Here is a 19,641-nt window from a genome sequence, read left to right as displayed (position 1 = left end):
TGACTTGGAACTATATCGCCGTTCCTTCACTGTTGCTGAGTCAAAATCCTGGAACTGTCTTCCTAACAGCACTGTGGGTGTACCTACCCCACATGGACTGCAGCGGTTCAAGAAGGCAGCTCACCACCACCTTCTCAAGGGCAATTAGGGGATGGGCAATAAATGCTGGCCTAGCCATAGACACCCACATCCCATGAATGAATATTAAAAAAATAACACAAGTGTTCAAAATTATGAAATCATTTAATTGGGTATTCAGGGAAAAACTGTTCCCACTGGCGGGAGGGTCGGTAACCAGTGAACACAGATGTAAGATAATTGGCAGTCAGAGTGGAGATGAGAAGAATTTTTTTAATGCAGTGAGTTGTTGTGATCGGGAATGTGCTGTCTGAAAGGGTGGTGGAAGCAGATTCAATAGTAACTTTCAAAAGGCAAATTGTAAATATACTTGAAAATGAGAAATTTGTCGGGCAATGGGGAAAGAGGGGGGTGTATGTGGGACTAAATTGGTTAGCTCTTTCAAAGAGCCAGGATAGTACAATGGGCTGAATGTCCTCCTTCTGTGCTGTAAGATATTTTGCTACATCGAAGGTGCAATGCAATTGTTTGTTATTGGGAATTAACCCAAAGTGTTCACTTATCTATTCTCGTAACCAAGGTGAACAGACCAGCTTAATACTTGCAGTGTTTGCTACCTTTGAGCCCCCTCATGATGCCAGCTCTGTGCAGTGAGAGAGTTTTCAGTCAGTGAACAGGATGATCAGTACGTCAGAAGACAAGGAGAGGTAGAGAGTAATCTAAAAGCAAAATACTGCGGATGCTGGAAATCTGAAATAAAAACAAGAAATGCTGGAATCACTCAGCAGGTCTGGCAGCATCTGTGGAATCTAACTGACCTGCGATGAAGAAGGTGATGAAATTATCCAGCACCAGGCCATCGTCATATTCCCCTTCTTGTTCTGCAAGAGAAGATAGCAACATGCGAGTAAGAAATTAAAATGCTTGCAGTTTTGCTGCCCTCGTATCTGTGGACCAGCCGAGCACAGGGCTAGGCTTTTGTTTTCAGCTTCTAAGCCTCCTCTGCTGAGAGCTGTGACTACTCCTGGGGTACAGGAATCAGCAACTCTCCAGCACTACTGGCACCCAGAAAGCTGTGGAGGCCAGGAGGGGCGGAGGGGCGGGGGGTGGGAGGTGGGGGGGGGGGTCAATCGAAAATTTCAAACCTGACATTGATCGATTTATTTTGTTCGGTAAGGGTATTAAGGATTATGGAACAAAGGCAGGCAAATGGAGTTAAGATATAAACCAGTCATGATCTCAGGCTCATTGGCCTCCTCCTGTTCTTATGTAGAAGGTGCGCAGGGCTGAATGGCCTCCTCCTGTTCTTGTGTAACAGGCTCGAGGGGTTGAATGGCCTCCTGCTGTTCCTATAGTCCAAGTTGGCATGGTATATGTGTGTACCTTGGTAGCAGTCTGTTGGCTATTCAATGGTGGGAATCACAGTCAAATCTGATTCTGTTCTCCTCTGACACTCTTATGTCTCCCATTGTGCACATCCCTGAAGTGGTCACGACACAACGGTCAGAAAAAGACCCTGGGTGGAAGAGGTCACGGGTTTGGAAGGTGCTGTTGAAGGAGGCTTGGCATGTTGCTGCAGTGCATCTTGTAGACGGTACACACTGCTTCCTCTGTGCGTCGGTGGCAGAGGGAGTGAATGTTTGTGAATGGGGTGCCAATCAAGCAGGCTGCTTTGTCCTGGATGGTGTCGAGCTTCTTGAGTGTTGTTGGAGCTGCATCCATCCAGGCAAGTGGAGAGTATTCCATCACACTCCTGACTTGTGCCTTGTAGATGGTGGACAGGCTTTGGGGAGTCAGGAGGTGAGTTACTTGCTGTAGAATTCCCAGTCTCTGACCTGCTCTTGGAGCCACGGGATTTATGTGGCAAGTCCAGTTAAGTTTCTGGTCAATGGTAACCCCCAGGATGTAGATGGTGGGGGATTCAGTGATGGTAAGGCCATTGAACATCAAGGGGAGGTGGTTAGATTCTCTCTTCTTGAGGATGTTCATTGCCTGGTACTTGTGTGGCATGAATGTTACTTGCCACTTATCAGCCCAATCCTGGATGTTGTCCAGGTCTTGCTACATACAGGCACAGACTGCTTCAGTCTGTTATCCTCCTCATAATTCATTCCATTTCTGACTTTTGTGCTATCCTGTTCCAATGCCATTTTTTTCTCCTGGATTAATGTCTCTAAAAGTTCCCCTGCCACTGACATTAAACTGACTGGCCTGTAATTGCTGGGTTTATCTCTCCCCTTTTTTTTAAGCAGGGGTGTAACATTTGCAACCTCCGGTCCTCTAGCACCACCCACACCTCGAAGGAGGATTGGAAGATTGTGATCAGATCCATCACGATTTCCATTCTTCCTTCCCTCAGTAGCCCAGGATGTATCCCATCTGGACCGGGTAACTTCTCTACTTTGAGAACTGACGTCGTTTTAAGTACCTCATCTTTATCTATTTTTATTCTATCCAATATTGTTACTGCTTCCTCCTTTATTGTGACATTGGCAGCATCCTCTCCTCCAGTGAAGACAGATGCAAAGTATCTCAGCCAGGCCCTCTGCCTCCACAAGATCATCACCTTTTTGGTCCCTAGTTTTTTTACTACTTTGTGTTTCTAAAAGACATTTGGGTATTTGGGTTTTCTTTTGTTATTCACTAATCTATTCTAATACTCTCTCTTTGCTCCTCCTGTTCCCTTCTTTAGATTTCCTTTGTACTTTTTCTTTTAAACTTGGTTCAGCAGGATATTATCAACTTTATAATTGCCATTAGCCTCCTTTCTCTGTCTTATTTTAAGCTAAATCTCTTTAGTCATGCAGGAAGGGCTAGCTTTGTGTCGAGTCTGTTACTATTTTGCCAATCAATTTTTGATTCCATTCCTCCTGGGTCAGATCCTTTTTTGTCTCACTAATGTTAGTCTTCCTCCAGTTATGTATTTTAATATTTGTTTCTTCTGCATCCTTCTAATTCTGGTGATATTATGATCACTCTTTCCCAAATGCTCGCCAACTGAAACATGCTCCACTTGTCCCACTTCATTCCCCAGAACTAGATTCAGCATAGCTTCCTTCCTTGTGGGGCTAGAAACTCTCTGATTAAGAAGGTTTTCCTGTACACATTTCAGGAATTCTTCCTCCTATCCCATTCTATATGAGGATAATTGAAGTCCCACATTATTACAACTCATGTAGTTCTTGCATCTTTCTGTAATTTTCCTGCAAATTTGCTCCTCTATCTCAAACCCAGGATTGGCTGGTCTGTAACATACACCCAGTAATTTAATAACATCTCCATTGTTTCTTAATTCTAACCAAATAAATACAGTCTTTAAATCCTCAATCACATCATCTCTCTCCAGTATTATAGTAGTTTCTTTGATCAACCCTGCCACACAAATACCTCCTTCTTTTAGGGATGGGTGCTTTCATTTTCCTCCAACCTCAGAAACAAATTGGATGCCAACTCATCAGCAGTTTACTCTGTATCTTTTTATTTGTAGCTTTTCATTTTTAGCACATGGGCATTGTCTGAATGGAGTACAGAGAGGAAAGTCTGGCACAGCAGATCACAGTGTCTAGAAAATCCTCCAAAACTTGCTTTCAATGTGACCTCGGAAGAACATTCCTGCCAGATGATTATTAGAATCAATTCTGAGATCGGATAAACTGCCACTTAAAAAGGCATGGGTTAATCAGGGATAGTCAGCATGGATTTGTTAAGGGAAGGTCATGTCTTACCAACTGAATTTTTTGAGGAAGTAACAAGGAGGATTGATGAGGATAGTGCAGTGGATGTTGTCATGATCCTGTTGTTTTTTTTCGGGAAATATGTGGTGTGTTTTTAAGACAGTAAATGATCAGTACTCCTTTAAGACAGCAAGATCAGAAGTTACCAAGGAAAGTGCATCTTGATTGCCCTGGATTCAACCATTCAGAGACCGAGAACAGGATATACAATGTTGCCGTTTAACTTTGAAACTAGCTGAAAAAAACTGGCTTTTGCAGAGACAGTTGAGAGACAGACACAGACCAGCATGAACTGAAGAAGAGATCTCTGTCAATTTAAACTGAAGGAAGTGAATTTAAACTGATTGTTTTTACCCCTCAAAATTCGAAAAGTTAAGCCAGATTTATTCTTTGAAAGTGGTTGCGAATTGTTGATCTGCTGTGGTCATCACTGGAAAGAAGAGTTTGAAGCTTCAAATATTGAACTGATTGACCTATCGATAAAGAACTGTTTTCCTTTCCTCATCGGACCCTGGAAGATTGCGAGTGGACTTTGAATCAGAGGGCTATTTCGTCAGGAAGTGTAAATCTGAAAGGACTTTATTGTTGTTCCTATTTTTTAAATGTTGTTTTATCTTAGTGTTTAAGATTTTTAGTTTTTTTCTAATAAACAGTTAATTTGTGGATATCGAAAGATATCTGGTTTGGTTAGCCTCATTTGGGAGTTTAATAGATTGTTCAATTCGGCTGGGCTTTCTTTGATTTGGGAAAGCTGAAAGATATGTTATGAGATCTGTGGAGTGATGGGAATGAATTGACAGTTGAGCGGTCGTGTCATAACAATGTGGTCTACATGGATTTTAGTAAGGCATTTGACAAGATCTCACATGGCAGACTGGTCAGAAAATTAAAAGCCCATAGGATACAGGGGAATGTGGCATGTTGGCTCAGTGACAGGAAACAAAGCGTAATGGTTCATGATGTTTTTGCAAATGGAAGGCGGTTTCCAGTGGTTTCCGTTCCACAGGGCTCAGTGTTGAGGGTCCCTTGCTGTTTGTGGTATATATTAATGATTTGGACTTAAATGTGGGAGGCATGATTGGGGAATTTTCTGATTGCACAAAAATTGACCATGTGGTTGATAGTGAAGAGGAAAGCTGTAGACTCCAGAATGATATCAATGGTTTGGTTGAGCGGGTAAAAGTGGCAAATGGAATTCAATCCAGATAAGTGAGAGGTAATGCATTTGGGGAAGGCAAATAAAGCGAGGGAATACACAATAAACGGGAGGATATTGAGAGAGGGAGAGGAAGTGAGAGACCTTGGAGTGCATGTCCACAGGTCCCTGAAGGTGGCAGGACAGATGGATAAAGTGGTGAAGAAGGCGTATGGAATACTTTCCTTTATTGGCCGAGGTATAGAATACAAAAGCAGGGATGTAATGCTGGAACTGTATAAAACACTGGTTAAACCACAGCTGGAGTAATGCATACAGTTCTGGTCACCACATCACAGGAAGGACATAATTGCTCTGGAGAGAGTACAGAGGAGATTTACAAGAATGTTGCCAGGGCTTGAAAGTTACAGCTATGAGGAAAGACTGGATAGGCTGGGGTTGTTTTCCTTACAACAGAGGAGGCTGAGGGGTGACTTAATTGAAGTGTACAAAATTATGATAGAGTAGACAGGAAGGACCTGATTCCCCTAGCGGAGAGGTCAATTACCAGAGGGAACAGATTTAAGGTGATTCGTCGAAGGATTAGACGGGATATGAGGAAAGACCTTTTCACCCAGAGGGTGGTGGGGGTCTGGAATTCACTGCCCGGATTGCTGGTCGAGGCAGAAACCCTCAACTCATTTAAAAGGTACCTGGACCTGAAATGCTGTAACCTGCAATGCTACGGACATGTGCTTGAAGGTGGGATTACATTGGGCGGCTATTTTTTTCAGCCAGCGCAGACACAATGGGCTGATTGGCCTCCTTCTGTGCCATAACTTTTCTATGGTTCTATGTTTGTCTTTCTGCTTTACCCAGGTGATGCTTAACACACACCTGGTAAAGACATAAATCTACCCCCTGTATCTATACCTGTTGTATCTGGGCTGGTACTGCCTGATGCCAACGCTGGAGACAAACATTGATTTGATCTTCAGGAAGACACAAAAATACTTTTTTAAAAAGTGCAAGAGCCGCAATGATGGAGGGCAATCTTGCTCACTCAGAATCTATGGAGAACCACATCACCTGCACTTTTGAGAATGTGTGTCAGGATGTCTTTTGGCACATTCTCTCCATTCGCTACAGCTCTCTTCCTCTCCTCTATGCACCGCTTCCCTGTGCTACGCAGCAGCTCTACGGAGTCCCACACATCCTTCACAAATTTCCAGTGCTGAGGCATGTACTGGGAACAAAGAACATAAGAACATAAGAAATAGGAGCAGGAGTAGTCCATTCAGCCCCTCAAGCCTGCCCCACCATTCAATATGATCATGGCTGATATGTCCCAGGCCTCAACTCCTCTTTCGGGTCTGCTCTGCCTAACCCTCAACTCCCCGAGATTTCAAAAATCTATCTACCTCCTCCTTAAATACATTTAGTGACCTAGCCTCCACAACTCTCTGAGGCAGACAATTCCAGAGATTCACCACCCTCTGAGAGAAGAAATTCCTTCACATCTCAGTTTTTAATGTGTGCCCCCTTATTCTGTAACTATGTCCCCTAGTTCGAGATTCCCCCACCAGTGGAAACATCTTCTCAACATCTACGCTGTCAAGTCCCCTTAAAATCTTATATGTTGCAATAAGATCACCTCTCATTCTTCTAAATTCCAATGAATAAAGGTCTAACCTGTTTAGCCGTTCTTGATAAGACAGCCCCTTCATCCCAGGAATCAGCCTAGTGAACCTTTTCTGAACTGCCTCCAATGCTAGTATATCCTTCCTTAAATACGGGGACCAAAACTGTACACAGTACTCCAGGTGTGGCCTCACCAACACCCTGTACAGTTGTAACAAGTCTTCCTATTTTTAAACTCTAACTCCCTGGGCAATAAAGGCCAAAATTCCATTTGCCTTCCTCATTACTTGCTGCACCTGCATGCTAACTTTTTGTGTTTAATGCACAAGAACACCCAGATCCCTCTGTACTGCAGTATTTTGTAGTCTTTCTCCATCTAAATAATAATCTGCCTTTTTATTCTTCCTACCAAAGTGGATGACTTCACACTTTCTCACATTGAACACCATCTGCCAGGTTTTTGCCCACTCACTTAACCTATCCATATCCCTTTGCAGATTATTTGTGTCCTCATCACAACATGTCTTCTCAACTATTTTTGTATCATCAGCAAATTTGGTCCCTTCCTCTAAGTCATTAATATAGACAGTTAATAGTTGAGGCCCTAGGACCGATCCTTGTGGCACTCCACTTGTTACGGCTTTCCAACCTGAAAAAGACCCATTGATCCCGACTCTCTGCCTTCTGTGTGTTAGCCAATCCTCAATACCCTGAGCTCTTATTTTGTGCAATAACCTTTTATATGACACCTTATCAAAGTCCTTCTGAAAATCCAAATGCACAACATCTACTGGTTCCCTTTTATCCACTCTGCTTGTTATATTCTCAAAGAACTCTAACAAATTTGTTAAACATGATTTTCCTTTCGTAAAATCATGTTGACTCTGTTTGATTGCATTATGTTTTTCTAAATGTCCTGCTATTTCTTCCTTAATAATGGACTCTAGCATTTTCCCAATGACTAATGTTAAACTAACTGGTCTATTGTTTCCTGTTTTCTGTGAATAGGGGTGTCACATTAGCGGTTTTCCAATCCGCTGGTACCCGACCGGAATCCAGTGAGTTTTGGTATATTATGAACAATGTCTCCACTATCTCTGCAGCCACTTCTTTTAAAACCCTTGGATGCAAGCCATCGGGTCCTGGCGACTTGTCTGCCTTTAGTCCCATCAGTTTGTCCAGCACCTTTTCCCTCTTGATAGAGATTGTTACAAGTTCCTCCCTCCCATTTACACCTTGTTCATCTATTATTGTTGGGATGTTTATAGTGTCCTCCACCGTGAAGACTGATGCCAAATATTGGCTATGCCAGCATTTATTGCCCATCCCTAATTGCCCTTGAGAAGGTGGTGGTGAGCTGCCTTCTGGAACCGCTGCAGTTCATGTGGGGTAGGTACACCCACAGTGCTGTTAGGAAGGGACTATCAGGATTTTGACCCAGCGACAGTGAAGGAACGGCGATATAGTTCCAAGTCAGGATGGCGTGTGACTTGGAAGGGAACTTGCAGGTGGTGGTGTTCCCATGTATTTGCTGCCCTTGTCCTTCTAGTTGGTAGAGGCCGCGGGTTTGGAAGGTGCTGTCTAAGAAGCCTTATGCATTGTTGCAGTGCATCTTGTAGATGGGACACACTGCTGCTACTGTGCGTCGGTGGTGGAGGGAGTGAATGTTTGTAGATGGGGTACCAATCAAGCGGGCTGCTTTGTCCTGGATGGTGTCGAGCTTCTTGAGTGTTGTTGGAGCTGTACCCATCCAGGCAAGTGGAGAGTATTCCATCATACTCCTGACTTGTGCCTTGTAGATGGTGGACAAGCTTTGGGGAGACAGGAGGTGAGTTACTCGCCTCAGGATTCCTAGCCTCTGACCTGCTCTTGTAGCCACGGTATTTATACGGCTACTCCAGTTCAGTTTCTGGTCAATGGTAGCCCCGCGGATGTTGATAGTGGGAGATTCAGCGATGGTAATGCCGTTGAATGTCAAGGGGAGATGGTTAGATTCTCTCTTGTTGGAGATGGTCATTGCCTGGCACTTGTGTGGCACTAATGTTACTTGCCACTTATCAGCCCAAGCCTGGATATTGTTAAAGTCTTGCTGCATTTCTACACGGACTGCTTCAGTATCTGAGGAGTCACGAATGGTGCTGAACATTGTGCAATCATCAACGAACATCCCCAGTTCTGACCATATGATTGAAGGAAGGTCATTGAGGAACTCCTGCAGTGATGCCCTGGAGCTCAGATGATTGACCTCCAACAACCACAACCATCTTCCTAGGTATGACTCCAGCCAGCGGAGGGTTTTCCCCCTGATTCCAATTGACCTCAGTTTTGTTCGGGCTCCTTGATGCCATACTCGGTCAAATGCTGCCTTGATGTCAAGGGCAGTCACTCTCACCTCACTTCTTGAGTTCAGCTCTTTTGTCCATGTTTGAACCAAGGCTGTAATGAGGTCAGGAGCTGAGTGGCCCTGGCGGAACCCAAACTGAGCGTCACTGAGCAGGTTATTGCTAAGCAAGTGCCGCTTGATGACACTGTTGATGACACCTTCCATCACTTTACTGATGATTGAGAGTAGGCTGATGGGGCGGTAATTGGCCGGGTTGGACTTTTCCTGCTTTTTGTGTACAGGACATACCTGGGCAATTTTCCACATTGCAGGGTAGATGCCTGTGTTGTAGTTGTACTGGAACAGCTTGGCTAGGGGCGCGGCAAGTTCTGGAGCACAGGTCCAGTACTATTGCCGGAATATTGTCAGGGCCCATAGCCTTTGCAGTATCCAGTGCCTTCAGTCATTTCTTGATATCACGCGGAGTGAATCGAATTGGCTGAAGTCTGGCATCTGTGATGCTGGAGACTTCAGGAGGAGGCCGAGATGGATCATCAACTCGGCACTTCTGGCTGAAGATTGTTGCAAATGCTTCTGCCTTATCTTTCGCACTGATGTGCTGGGCTCCCCCATCATTGAGGATGGGGATATTTGTGGAGCCACCTTCTCCAGTTAGTTGTTTAATTGTCCACCACCATTCACGACTGGATGTGGCAGGACTGCAGAGCTTAGATCTGATCCGTTGGTTATGGGATCGCTTAGCTCTGACTGTCGCATGATGCTTACGCAGTTTGGCATGCAAGTAGTCCTGGGTTGTAGCTTCACCAGGTTGACACCTCATTTTGAGGTATGCCTGGTGCTGCTCCTGGCATGCCCTCCTGCACTCTTCATTGAACCAGGGTTGGTCTCCTGGCTTGATGGTAATGGTAGAGTGGGGGATATGCCGGGCCATGAGGTTACAGATTGTGGATGAGTACAATTCTGCTGCTGCTGATGGCCCACAGCGCCTCATGGATGCCCAGTTTTGCATTGCTAGATCTGTTCGAAATCTATCCCATTTAGCACGGTGATAGTGTCACAAAACACGATGGACGGTATCCTCAATGTGAAGGCGGGACTTCGTCTCCACAAGAAGTGTGGTGGTCACTCCTACCAATACTGTCATGGACAGAAGCATCTGCGGCAGGCAGATTGGTGAGGACCAATGTTTTTCCCACGTGTTGGTTCCCCCATCACCTGCCGCAGACCCAGTCTAGCAGCTATGTCCTTTAGGACTCGGCCAGCTCGGTCAGTAGTGGTGCTACCGAGTCACTCTTGGTGATGGACATTGAAGTCCCCCACCCAGAGTACATTTTGTGCCCTTGCCTCCTTCAGTGCTTCCTTCAAGTGCTGTTCAACATGGAGGAGTACTGAGTCATCAGCTGAGGGAGGGCGGTAGGTGGTAATTAGTAGGAGGTTTCCTTGCCTATGTTTGACCTGATGCCATGAGATTTCATGAGGTCCGGAGTCGATGTTGAGGACTCCCAGGGCAACTCCCTCCCTACTGTATGCCACTGTGTCGCCACCTCTGGTGGGTCTGTCCTGCCGGTGGGACAGGACATACCCAGGGATGGTGATGGCAGAGTCTGGGACATTGTCTGTAAGGTATGATTCCGTGAGTATGACTATGTCAGGCTGTTGCTTGACTAGTCTGTGGGACAGCTCTCCCAACTTTGGCACAAGCCCCCAGATGTTAGTAAGGAGGAATTTGCAGGGTCGACGGGGCTGGGTTTGCCGTTGTCGTTTCCGGTGCCTAGGTTGATGCCGGGTGGTCCGTCCGGTTTCATTCCTTTTTATAGACTTTGTCGTGGTTAGATACAACTGAGTGGCTTGCTAGGCCATTTCAGAGGGCATGTAAGAGTTAACCACATTGCTGTGGGTCTGGAGTCACATGTAGGCCAGACCAGGTAAGGACAGCAGATTTCCTTCCCTAAAGGACATTAGTGAACCAGATGGGTTTTTACAACAATCGACAATGGTTTCATGGCCATCATTAGACCAGCTTTTTAATTCCAGATTTATTAATTAAATTCAAATTCCACCTTCTGCTGTGGTGGGATTCGAACCCATGTCCACAGAGAAATACCCTGGGTCTCTGGGTTATTAATCCAGTGATAATACCACTACGCCACCGCCTACCCATGGTGAAGGGGTTCCCCTCATCTCCGCCTTAAATGGGAGACCCCTTATTTTTAAACTGTGTTCCCTAGTTCTAGATTCCCCCCCAAGAGGAAACATTCTCTCAGCATCTACCCTGTCAAGCCCCCTCAGAATCTTATATGTCTCAATACATTCACCTCTCATTCTTTTAAACTCCAATGGATACAGGCCCAACCTGCTCAAACTTTCCTCATAAGATAACCCCTTCATCCCAGGAATCAGCCTAGTGAAACTTCTCTGAACTGTTTCCAATGCAATTATATACTTTCTTAAGTAAGGAGACCAAAACTCTACACAGTACTCCAGATGTGGTGTCACCAAAGTCCTGTACAACTCTAGCAAAACTTCCTTACTTTTATATTCCATTACCCTTGCCTTCCTAATCACGTGCTGTACCTGCATAGGAACATTTTGTGATTCATGTACCAGGGCACCCAGATCCCTCTGTATCAGAGAGTTATGCAGTCTCTTTCCATTCAAATAATATACAGCTTTTCTATTCTTCCTGCCAAAGTGAACAAGTTCACATTTTCCTACATTATACTCCATCTGCCAAATTTGTGCCCACTCACTTAACCTATCTATATCCCTTTGCAGACTCCTTCTGTCCTCTTCACAACTTACTCTCCTCCCTATCTCTGTATCATCAGCAAATATAGCAACCGTACATTCCATCCCTTCATCCAAGTCATTGATTTAAATTGTAAATAGTTGAAGCCAACACTTCCCTACTTTTATACTCTATTCCTTTAGCAATAAATGCCAAAATTCCATTTGCCTTCCTTATCACCTGCTGTACCTGCAAACTGGTTTTCTGTGATTCATGCACGAGGACACCCAGATCCCTCTGCACTGAAGCACTCTGAAGTTTCTCTCCATTTAGATAATAATTTGCCTTTCTATTCTTTCAACCAAAATGGATAACCTCACACTTATCCACGTTAAACTCCATCTGCCAAATGTTGGCCCATTCACCTAACCTATCCATATCCATTTGTAAATTTCTCATTTCTTTATTACAACTTACTGTCCCCACCTATTTTAGTGTCATCTGCAAATTTGGCTATAGTACCTTCTATCCCTGCATCCAAGTCATTAATATAGATTGTAAATAGTTGGGGCCCAAGGACCGAGCCCTGTGGCACCCCACTAGTTACATCTTGCCAACCAGTAAAGGACCCATTTATCCCGACTCTGTTTTCTGTTGGTTAGCCAATCCTCTATCCAAGCTAATAAATTGCCCCTAACCCCATGTGATCTTACCTTGTGTATTAACCTTTTGTGCGGCACCTTATCAAATGCCTTCTGGAAGTCCAGATATCCTACATCTACAGAATCCTCATTATCCACTTTACTTGTTACATCTTTGAAGAACTCTAGCAAATTAGTCAAACATGATTTACCCTTCATAAAACCATGCTGACTCTGATGGTTTGCGTTTTAACTTTCTAAATGTCCTGTTATTACTTCCTTAATAATGGATTCTAACAATTTCCCAACGACAGATGTTAAACTAACTGATCTATTGTTTCCTACTTTCTGCCTCCCTCCTTTCTTGAATAAGGGTGTTATATTCACATTTTTTCAATCCACTGGAACATTTCCCGCATACAGGGAATTTTGAAAGATTATAACCAATGGATCCACTATCTCTGCTACCACTCCCTTTAAGACCCTAGGATGTTTTGTATCATCAGCAAACTTAGATATATTACCCTCTGTCTCTTCATCCAAGTCATTAATATTGAGTGTAAATAGTTGAGGCCCCAGCACTGATCCAAGGGCACCCCACTATTCATTGCCTGCCAACTTGAAAATGCCCCGTTTATGCCCACTCTCTGCCCAACTTCCAATTTGACAGGACCATTCCTGAATCTAAGGAATTCTGGAAAATCATAGCCAGCGCATCCACTATCTCTGCAGCTATTTCTTTTAGAACCCTAGAGTGTAGGCTATCTGGTCCTGGGGACTTGTCAGATTTTAGTCCTTCAAGTTTCTCCAGTACTTTTTCTTGGCTGATATCAATATCTTTAATTTCCTCACTCTTTCTAGCCCCTAGGTTACTGCCTATTTCTGGTATGGAACTTGTGTCTTCTACTGTGAAGACAGACACAAAATATTTGTTCAATGCCTCTGCCATTTCCTCATTCCCCATTATGATTTCTCCTGTCTCTGCCTCTGAGGGACCAATGTCTACTTTAGCTACTCTCTTCCTTTTTATGTACTTATAAAAGTTCTTATAATATTTTTTATATTGCTGGCTAGTTTACTCTCTTTTTCCATTTTTTCCCTTTTTATCAACTTTTTGGTGGCCCTTTGCTGGTTTCTAAAACACTCCCAATCCTCAGACTTGCTACTACTATTTTTTGCAACATTTTAAGCCTACCTTGCCTGTTACTGGCAACACGGGGACAGGAATGGGAGGGCTGCTGATTAAAGAAGGAAAAGACTATGCAAGGAGGGAAATACAGAGCAACAACTGGGAGACTGTTGAGAAAGTGTAGTCACTGCAATAATGTAGGTAATGCGGCAGCCAAATTTTGCGCACATCAAGCTCCCACAAACAACAATGTGATAATGACCAGATAATCTGTTTTCAGTAATGTTGTTCGAAGCATAAATATTGGCCAGGACACCAGGAGAACTATCCTCATGCAAAACAAGCTCGAGGGGCTGAATGGCCCACTTCTGTTCCTATGTCCATCTGAGAGGGCAGACAGAGCCTCGGTTTAACATCTCATCTGAAAGATGACACCTCCGACAGTGTAGCACTCCCTCAGTTCAGCACTGAGAGTGCCGGTTTAGATTTTGTGTTTAAGCCAATGATCTTTTAACTCAGAAGTGAGAGTGCTGCCCACGGAGCCATGGCTGACACACCCAGCTTCCGAGCAGAAGTAGGAAGGATATGAGGGTCCTTGGGAGGGTGTGGGGAGCTTTGCTAGAATAGTTCCAGTGATGAGGGGTTTTGGTTGCAGGGTTCAGTAGCAGAAGCTGGAGTTGTTCTCCTTATAGCATCATAGAGTCAGTATGACACAGAACTAGGCCATTCAGTCCATCAAGTCTGTGCCGGCTCTCTGTAGAACAATCCAGCCGGTCCCATTCCCCCACTCTATCCCAGTGGCCCTGCAAGGTTATTTCTCTCAAGTGCCCATCCAATTTTCTTTTGAAATCATTCATTATTTCTGCTTCCACCACCCTCATGGGCAGTGAGTGCCAGGTCATTAACCTGTCTCTGTGTAAAAAAGTTCTTTCTCACATTCCCCCTGCATCTCTTGTCTAAAACCTTAATCTGTGTCCCCCAGTCCTTGTACCATCAGCTAATGGGAACAGTTTTTCATTGTCTACCTTGTCTAAACCTGTGTTGGAGGCAGTACAGAGAAGCTTTACTAGACTAATACCTGGAATGGGCGGGCTGTCTTACAAGGAAAGACTGGACAGGATAGGCTTGTATCCACTGGAACTTAGAAGAGTAAGAGGCGACTTGATTGAAACATATAAGATCCTGAGAGGTCTTGACAGGGTGGATGTGGAAAGGATGTTTCCCCTTGTGGGAGAATCTAGAACTAGGGGTCACTGTTTAAAAATAAGGGGTCGCCCATTTAAGAAAGAGATGAGGAGAAATCGTTTCTCTCAGAGGGTCGTGAGTCTTTGGAATTCTCTTCCTCAAAAGGCGGTGGAAGCAGAGCCTTTGAATATTTTTAAGGCAGAGGTAGATAGATTCTTGATAAGCAAGGGGGTGGAAGATTATCGGGCGTGGGTGGAAATGTGGATTAGTCAGTTCAGCCATGAACTTACTGAATGGCGGAGCAGGCTCGAAGGGCCGAGTGGCCTACTCCTGCTCCTAATTCGTATGCTTGTATGTTCGTATGTATGTCATAGTCTTGTACACTTCTATCAAATCTCCCCTCAATCTCCTATGCTCCAAGGGAAGTGGGAGTGGAGATAATGGCAGGGCTTGCCATAATCTTCAGATCTTCCCTAAATATGGGGAAGGGACTGGAGGATTGGAAAGTGGCAAATGTGACATCCTTGTTCAAGAAAGGATTTAAGAACAGTCCTAGTAACTACAGGCCGGTCAGTTTAACATCATGGGTAAGATGTTAGAAACTATAACTAAGGAAAAATAATGAACAGGCAGCTGGAGAGTTTTGAGTTAATTCAGGATAGCCAGCACAGATTTATAAAAGGCAGATCAAGCTTGACGAATGTAATTGAATTTTTTGATGCAGTAACAGAGAAAGTTGATGAAGGGATGTTGTCTATATGGGTTTTTAAGAAAGCATTTGGCAAAGTACCACATAAAAAGCTGGTTACAGAGAGCAGGCATGGATGCAATGGGCCAAATGGCCTCCTTCTGTGCCATAATGACTCTGGGGGAGGCGATGACATGGTGGGAGTACCACGGGATCAGTAACCAGAGGCCCAAGCTAATGTTCTGGGGTCATGGGTCCTAATCCCACCACGGCAGATGGTGAAATTTGAATTCAATTAATAAATCTGGAATCAAAAAGCTAGTCAAATGGTGACCATGAAACCAATGTCGATTGTCGTAAAAACCCATCTGGTTCATTAATGTCCTTTACGGAAGGAAATCTGCTGTCCTTACCCGGTCTGGCCTACATGTGACTCCAGGCCCAGCGCAATGTGGTTCACTCCTAAATATCCTCTGAAATGGCCACTTAGTTCAAAGGCAATTAGGGGTGGGTAATAAATGCTGGCCTAGCCAGTGACACCCACATCCCATGAATGAATACATTTTAAAAAAGGGGGAAAGAACTAAGCAGACTCAGAAAGAAGACTAATGAGGCACCCAGACAAGAAATGGTACGTTATTAATATAAAGCAGGAATGCTTGATGTTGGTGCATCTTTGATAGTCATTTCCTAAAGATGTTGTCCACTCCCCTGCTCTCCACACATACTCGTAGTCTCCTACTTCCCCATGTGAGAGAAGGAAAGAAAGAACTTGCATTTATATAGCACCTTTCTTAATCATGGAACATCCTGAAGTGCTTTACAGCCAATGAAGTACCTTTGAAGTGTAGTCACTGTTGTAATGTAGGAAATATAGCAGCCAATTTGCACACAGCAAGATCCCACAAACAGCACTGAGAAAATGACCAGATCACCTGTTTTTTAGATGTTCGCTGAGGGATAAAGGTTGCCAGGACACCAAGGAGAATTCATCACTCAGCTCAGTTTAACATCTCATCCCAAAGTTAGCACGTCTGACAGTGCAGCACTCCTTCAGTACTGTACTGCAGTGTCAGAATATGTGTTCAAATTTCTGGAGTGGAGCTTAAACCCACTAACTTCTGACTCAGAGAAGCAAGAGTGCCACCCATTGAGCCACAGTTGAATGCTGAGGAACCAATGCCAAGAGCCTCAAGTTGTGAAGAGGACACAAAGAGTCTGCAACGGGTAAGTGAGTGGGCAAAAATTTGGATGGAGTATAATGTGGGAAAATGTGAGGTTGTTCACTTTGGCAGGAAGAACAGAAAAGCAGAATATTATTTACATGAAGAGAGACTGCAGAATGCCGTGGTACAGAGGTATCTGTGTGCTTTGTCAAAGAGACATAGAGTTACACAGCACAGAAACAGGCCCTTCGGCCCATTGTGTCCGCTACGGCTATTAGGCACCTATCTATTCTAATCCCATTTTCCAGCACTTGGCCCATAGCCTTGTATGCTATGGCGTTTTAAGTGCTCATCTAAATACTTCTTAAATGTTGTGAGGGTTCCTGCCTCTACCACCTCTTCAGGCAGTGTGTTCCAGATTCCAACTGCCCTCTGGGTGAAAAGTTTTTCCTCAAATCCCCTCTAAACCTCCTGCTCCTTACCTTAAATCTATGCCCCTCTAAATGTAAAACATTTCTAAATGTTTTCGTGATGTCAGTCTCAACAGGGTTTGCTGAATGCTAGGGCTCAGCGGTGATATTCACTTCTTTAATATTTTACTTGCAGCCTTGGTAGTTTTCACAGAAGATTCCTTCTTAAAAGGTTACTGACCCCTCTGCTAAGGGAAAAAGTTTCTTCTTATCTACCCTATCAATGCCCCTCATAATTTTGTATACCTTAATCAGGTCCCCCCTTCAGCCTTCTCTGCTCTAAGGAAAACAACCCTAGCCTATCCAGTCTCGCTTCATAGCTGAAATGCTCCAGCCCAGGCAACATCCTGGTGAATCTCCTCTGCACCCTCTCCCATGCAATAACATCCTTCCTATAGTGTGGTGCCCTGAACTGTACACAGTACTCCAGCTGTGGCCTAACTAGCGTTTCATACAGCTCTATCATAACCTCCTTGCTCCTATATTCTATGCCTCGGCTAATAAAGGCAAGTATCCCATATGCCATCCTAACCATCTTATCTACTTGTGCTGCTGTCCTCAGTGATCTATGGGCAAGTACACCAAGGTCCCTCTGACCCTCTGTACTTCCTAGGATCCTACCATCCATTGTATATTCCCTTGCCTTGTTAGTCCTCCAAAAATGCATCACCTCACACTTTTCAGGATTAAATTCCATTTGCCACTGTTCTGCCCATCTTACCAGCCGATCTATATCGTCCTGCATTCTAAGGCTTTCCTCCTCACTATTTACGACACCACCAATTTTTGTGTCTTCTGCAAACTTCCTGATCGTACCTCCTATATTCACGCCGAAATCATTAATATACACTACAAACAGCAAGGGTCCCAGCGCCAATCTCTGTAGTACATCACTGGTGACAGGCTTCCAATCGCAAAAACAACCCTCGACCATCACCCTCCGCCTCCTGCCACTAAGCCAATTTTTGATCCAATTTGACAAATTGCCCTGGATCTTACTTTCTTGACCAATCTCCCATGCGGGACCTTATCAAAAGCCTTACTGAAGTCCATGTAGACTACATCAACTGCTTTACCCTCATCTACACACCTAGTCACCTCCTCGAAAAATTCAATCAAGTTTGTTAGATATGATCTCCCCTGACAAAGCTGACTATCCTTGATTAATCCCTGCCTCTCTAATCCTGTCCCTCAGAATCTTTTTTAATAGTTTCCCTACCACTGATGTTAGATTCACTGACCTGTAATTACCTGGTTTATTCCTCCTACCCTTCTTGAATAATGGTACCACATTCGCTGTCCTCCAGTCCTCTGGTACCTCTATTGCAGCCAAAGAGGATCTGAAAATTTGTGTCAGAGCCCCTGCAATCTCCTCCCTTGCCTCACATAGCAGCCTGGGATACATCTCATCTGGGCCTGGGGATTTATCAACTTTTAAGCCCATTAAAACCACTAATACCTCCTCCCTTTCGGTGCAAATTTATTCAAGTATATCACAATCCCCCTCCCTGATCTCTACATTGTCCTTCTCCATAGTGAACACAGATAAAAAGTAATCATTTAAAACCTCACCTATGTCCTCTGGCTCCACACACAGATTGCCACTTTGGACCCTAATGCGCCCTACTCTTTCCCTGATTAACCTCTTGCCCTTACATACTTATAAAATGCCTTGGGATTTTCCTTTATCTTACCCACCAGTGTTTTTTCACGCCCCATCTTCGCTCTCCTAATTACTTTTTTAAGTACCCCCCTACACTTTCTATACTCCTCTACGGCCTCCGCTGTTTTCAGCCCTCTGAATCTGCCATAAGCCTCCTTTTTTTCCCTTATCCAATCCTCTATATTCATTGACATCCAGGGTTCCCTGGACTTGTTGGTCCTACCCTTCACCTTTTCGGGGACATGTTGGCTCTGAACTCTCACTATTTCCTCTTTGAATGACTCCCACTGGACTTTCCTACAAGTAGCTGCTCCCAGTCCACTTTGGCCAGATCCTGTTTTATCATATTGAAATCGGCCTTCCCCCAATTCAGTAACTTTATTTCCAGTCCATCTTTGTCCTTTTCCATAACTACCTTAAACCTTACAGAGTTATGGTCACTATCTCCAAAACGCTCTCCCACTGACACTTCTACCCCTTGTCCGGCTTCATTCCCTAGGATTAGGTCCAGTACTGCCCCTTCTCTTGTAGGACTTTCTACGTGCTGGCTGAAAAAGCTCTCCTGTATGCACTTTAAGAATTCCGTCCCCTTTAAGTCTTTTGCACTAAGACTATCCCAGTTGATATTAGGGAAGTTGAAATCCCCTACTATTATTACCCAATTACTTTTACAACTCTCTGAGATTTGCCTATATAAATGCTCCTCTATCTCTTCCTTACTGTTTGGACTCCTAGCAAAGTGATTGCCCCCTTTTTGTTTTTAAGTTCTACCCATATGGCCTCAATTGAGGAACCTTCTAAGATATCATCCCTCCTTACTGCAGTAATTGACTCCTTGATCAATAGTGCAATGCCACCTCCTCTTTACACTGCCCCCCCCCCCCCCACCAACCCCGTCACGCCTGAAGATTCTATACCCTGGAATATTGAGCTGCCAGTCCTACCCCTCCCTCAACCATGTCTCTGTGATAGCAATAATATCATATTCCCATGTGTTAATCAATGCCCTCAATTCATCTGCCTTACTAATAAGACTCCT

General features: G+C 44.3%; 1 protein-coding gene across 1 annotated transcript in view; it reads right to left on the bottom strand.

Annotated features, from left to right (window-relative positions):
- The window catches only part of LOC137373543 (cholesterol 24-hydroxylase-like), a 100,080-nt gene that overhangs the window by 35,693 nt on the left and 44,746 nt on the right, over positions 1–19,641 (bottom strand). Inside the window, exons 8-9 of the mRNA XM_068038458.1 lie at positions 6,037–6,193; positions 897–959 (exon numbers count right to left, since the gene is read on the bottom strand). Coding sequence (XP_067894559.1) covers positions 897–959; positions 6,037–6,193 — 220 coding nt within the window. The remainder of the gene's footprint in view (positions 1–896; positions 960–6,036; positions 6,194–19,641) is intronic.

Source organism: Heterodontus francisci, chromosome 9, assembly GCF_036365525.1.
Source record: "Heterodontus francisci isolate sHetFra1 chromosome 9, sHetFra1.hap1, whole genome shotgun sequence".
Taxonomy (NCBI): Eukaryota; Metazoa; Chordata; class Chondrichthyes; order Heterodontiformes; family Heterodontidae; genus Heterodontus; species Heterodontus francisci.
Note: the sequence above shows the minus strand (reverse complement) of the source record. Positions and strands in the feature narration are given on the sequence as shown.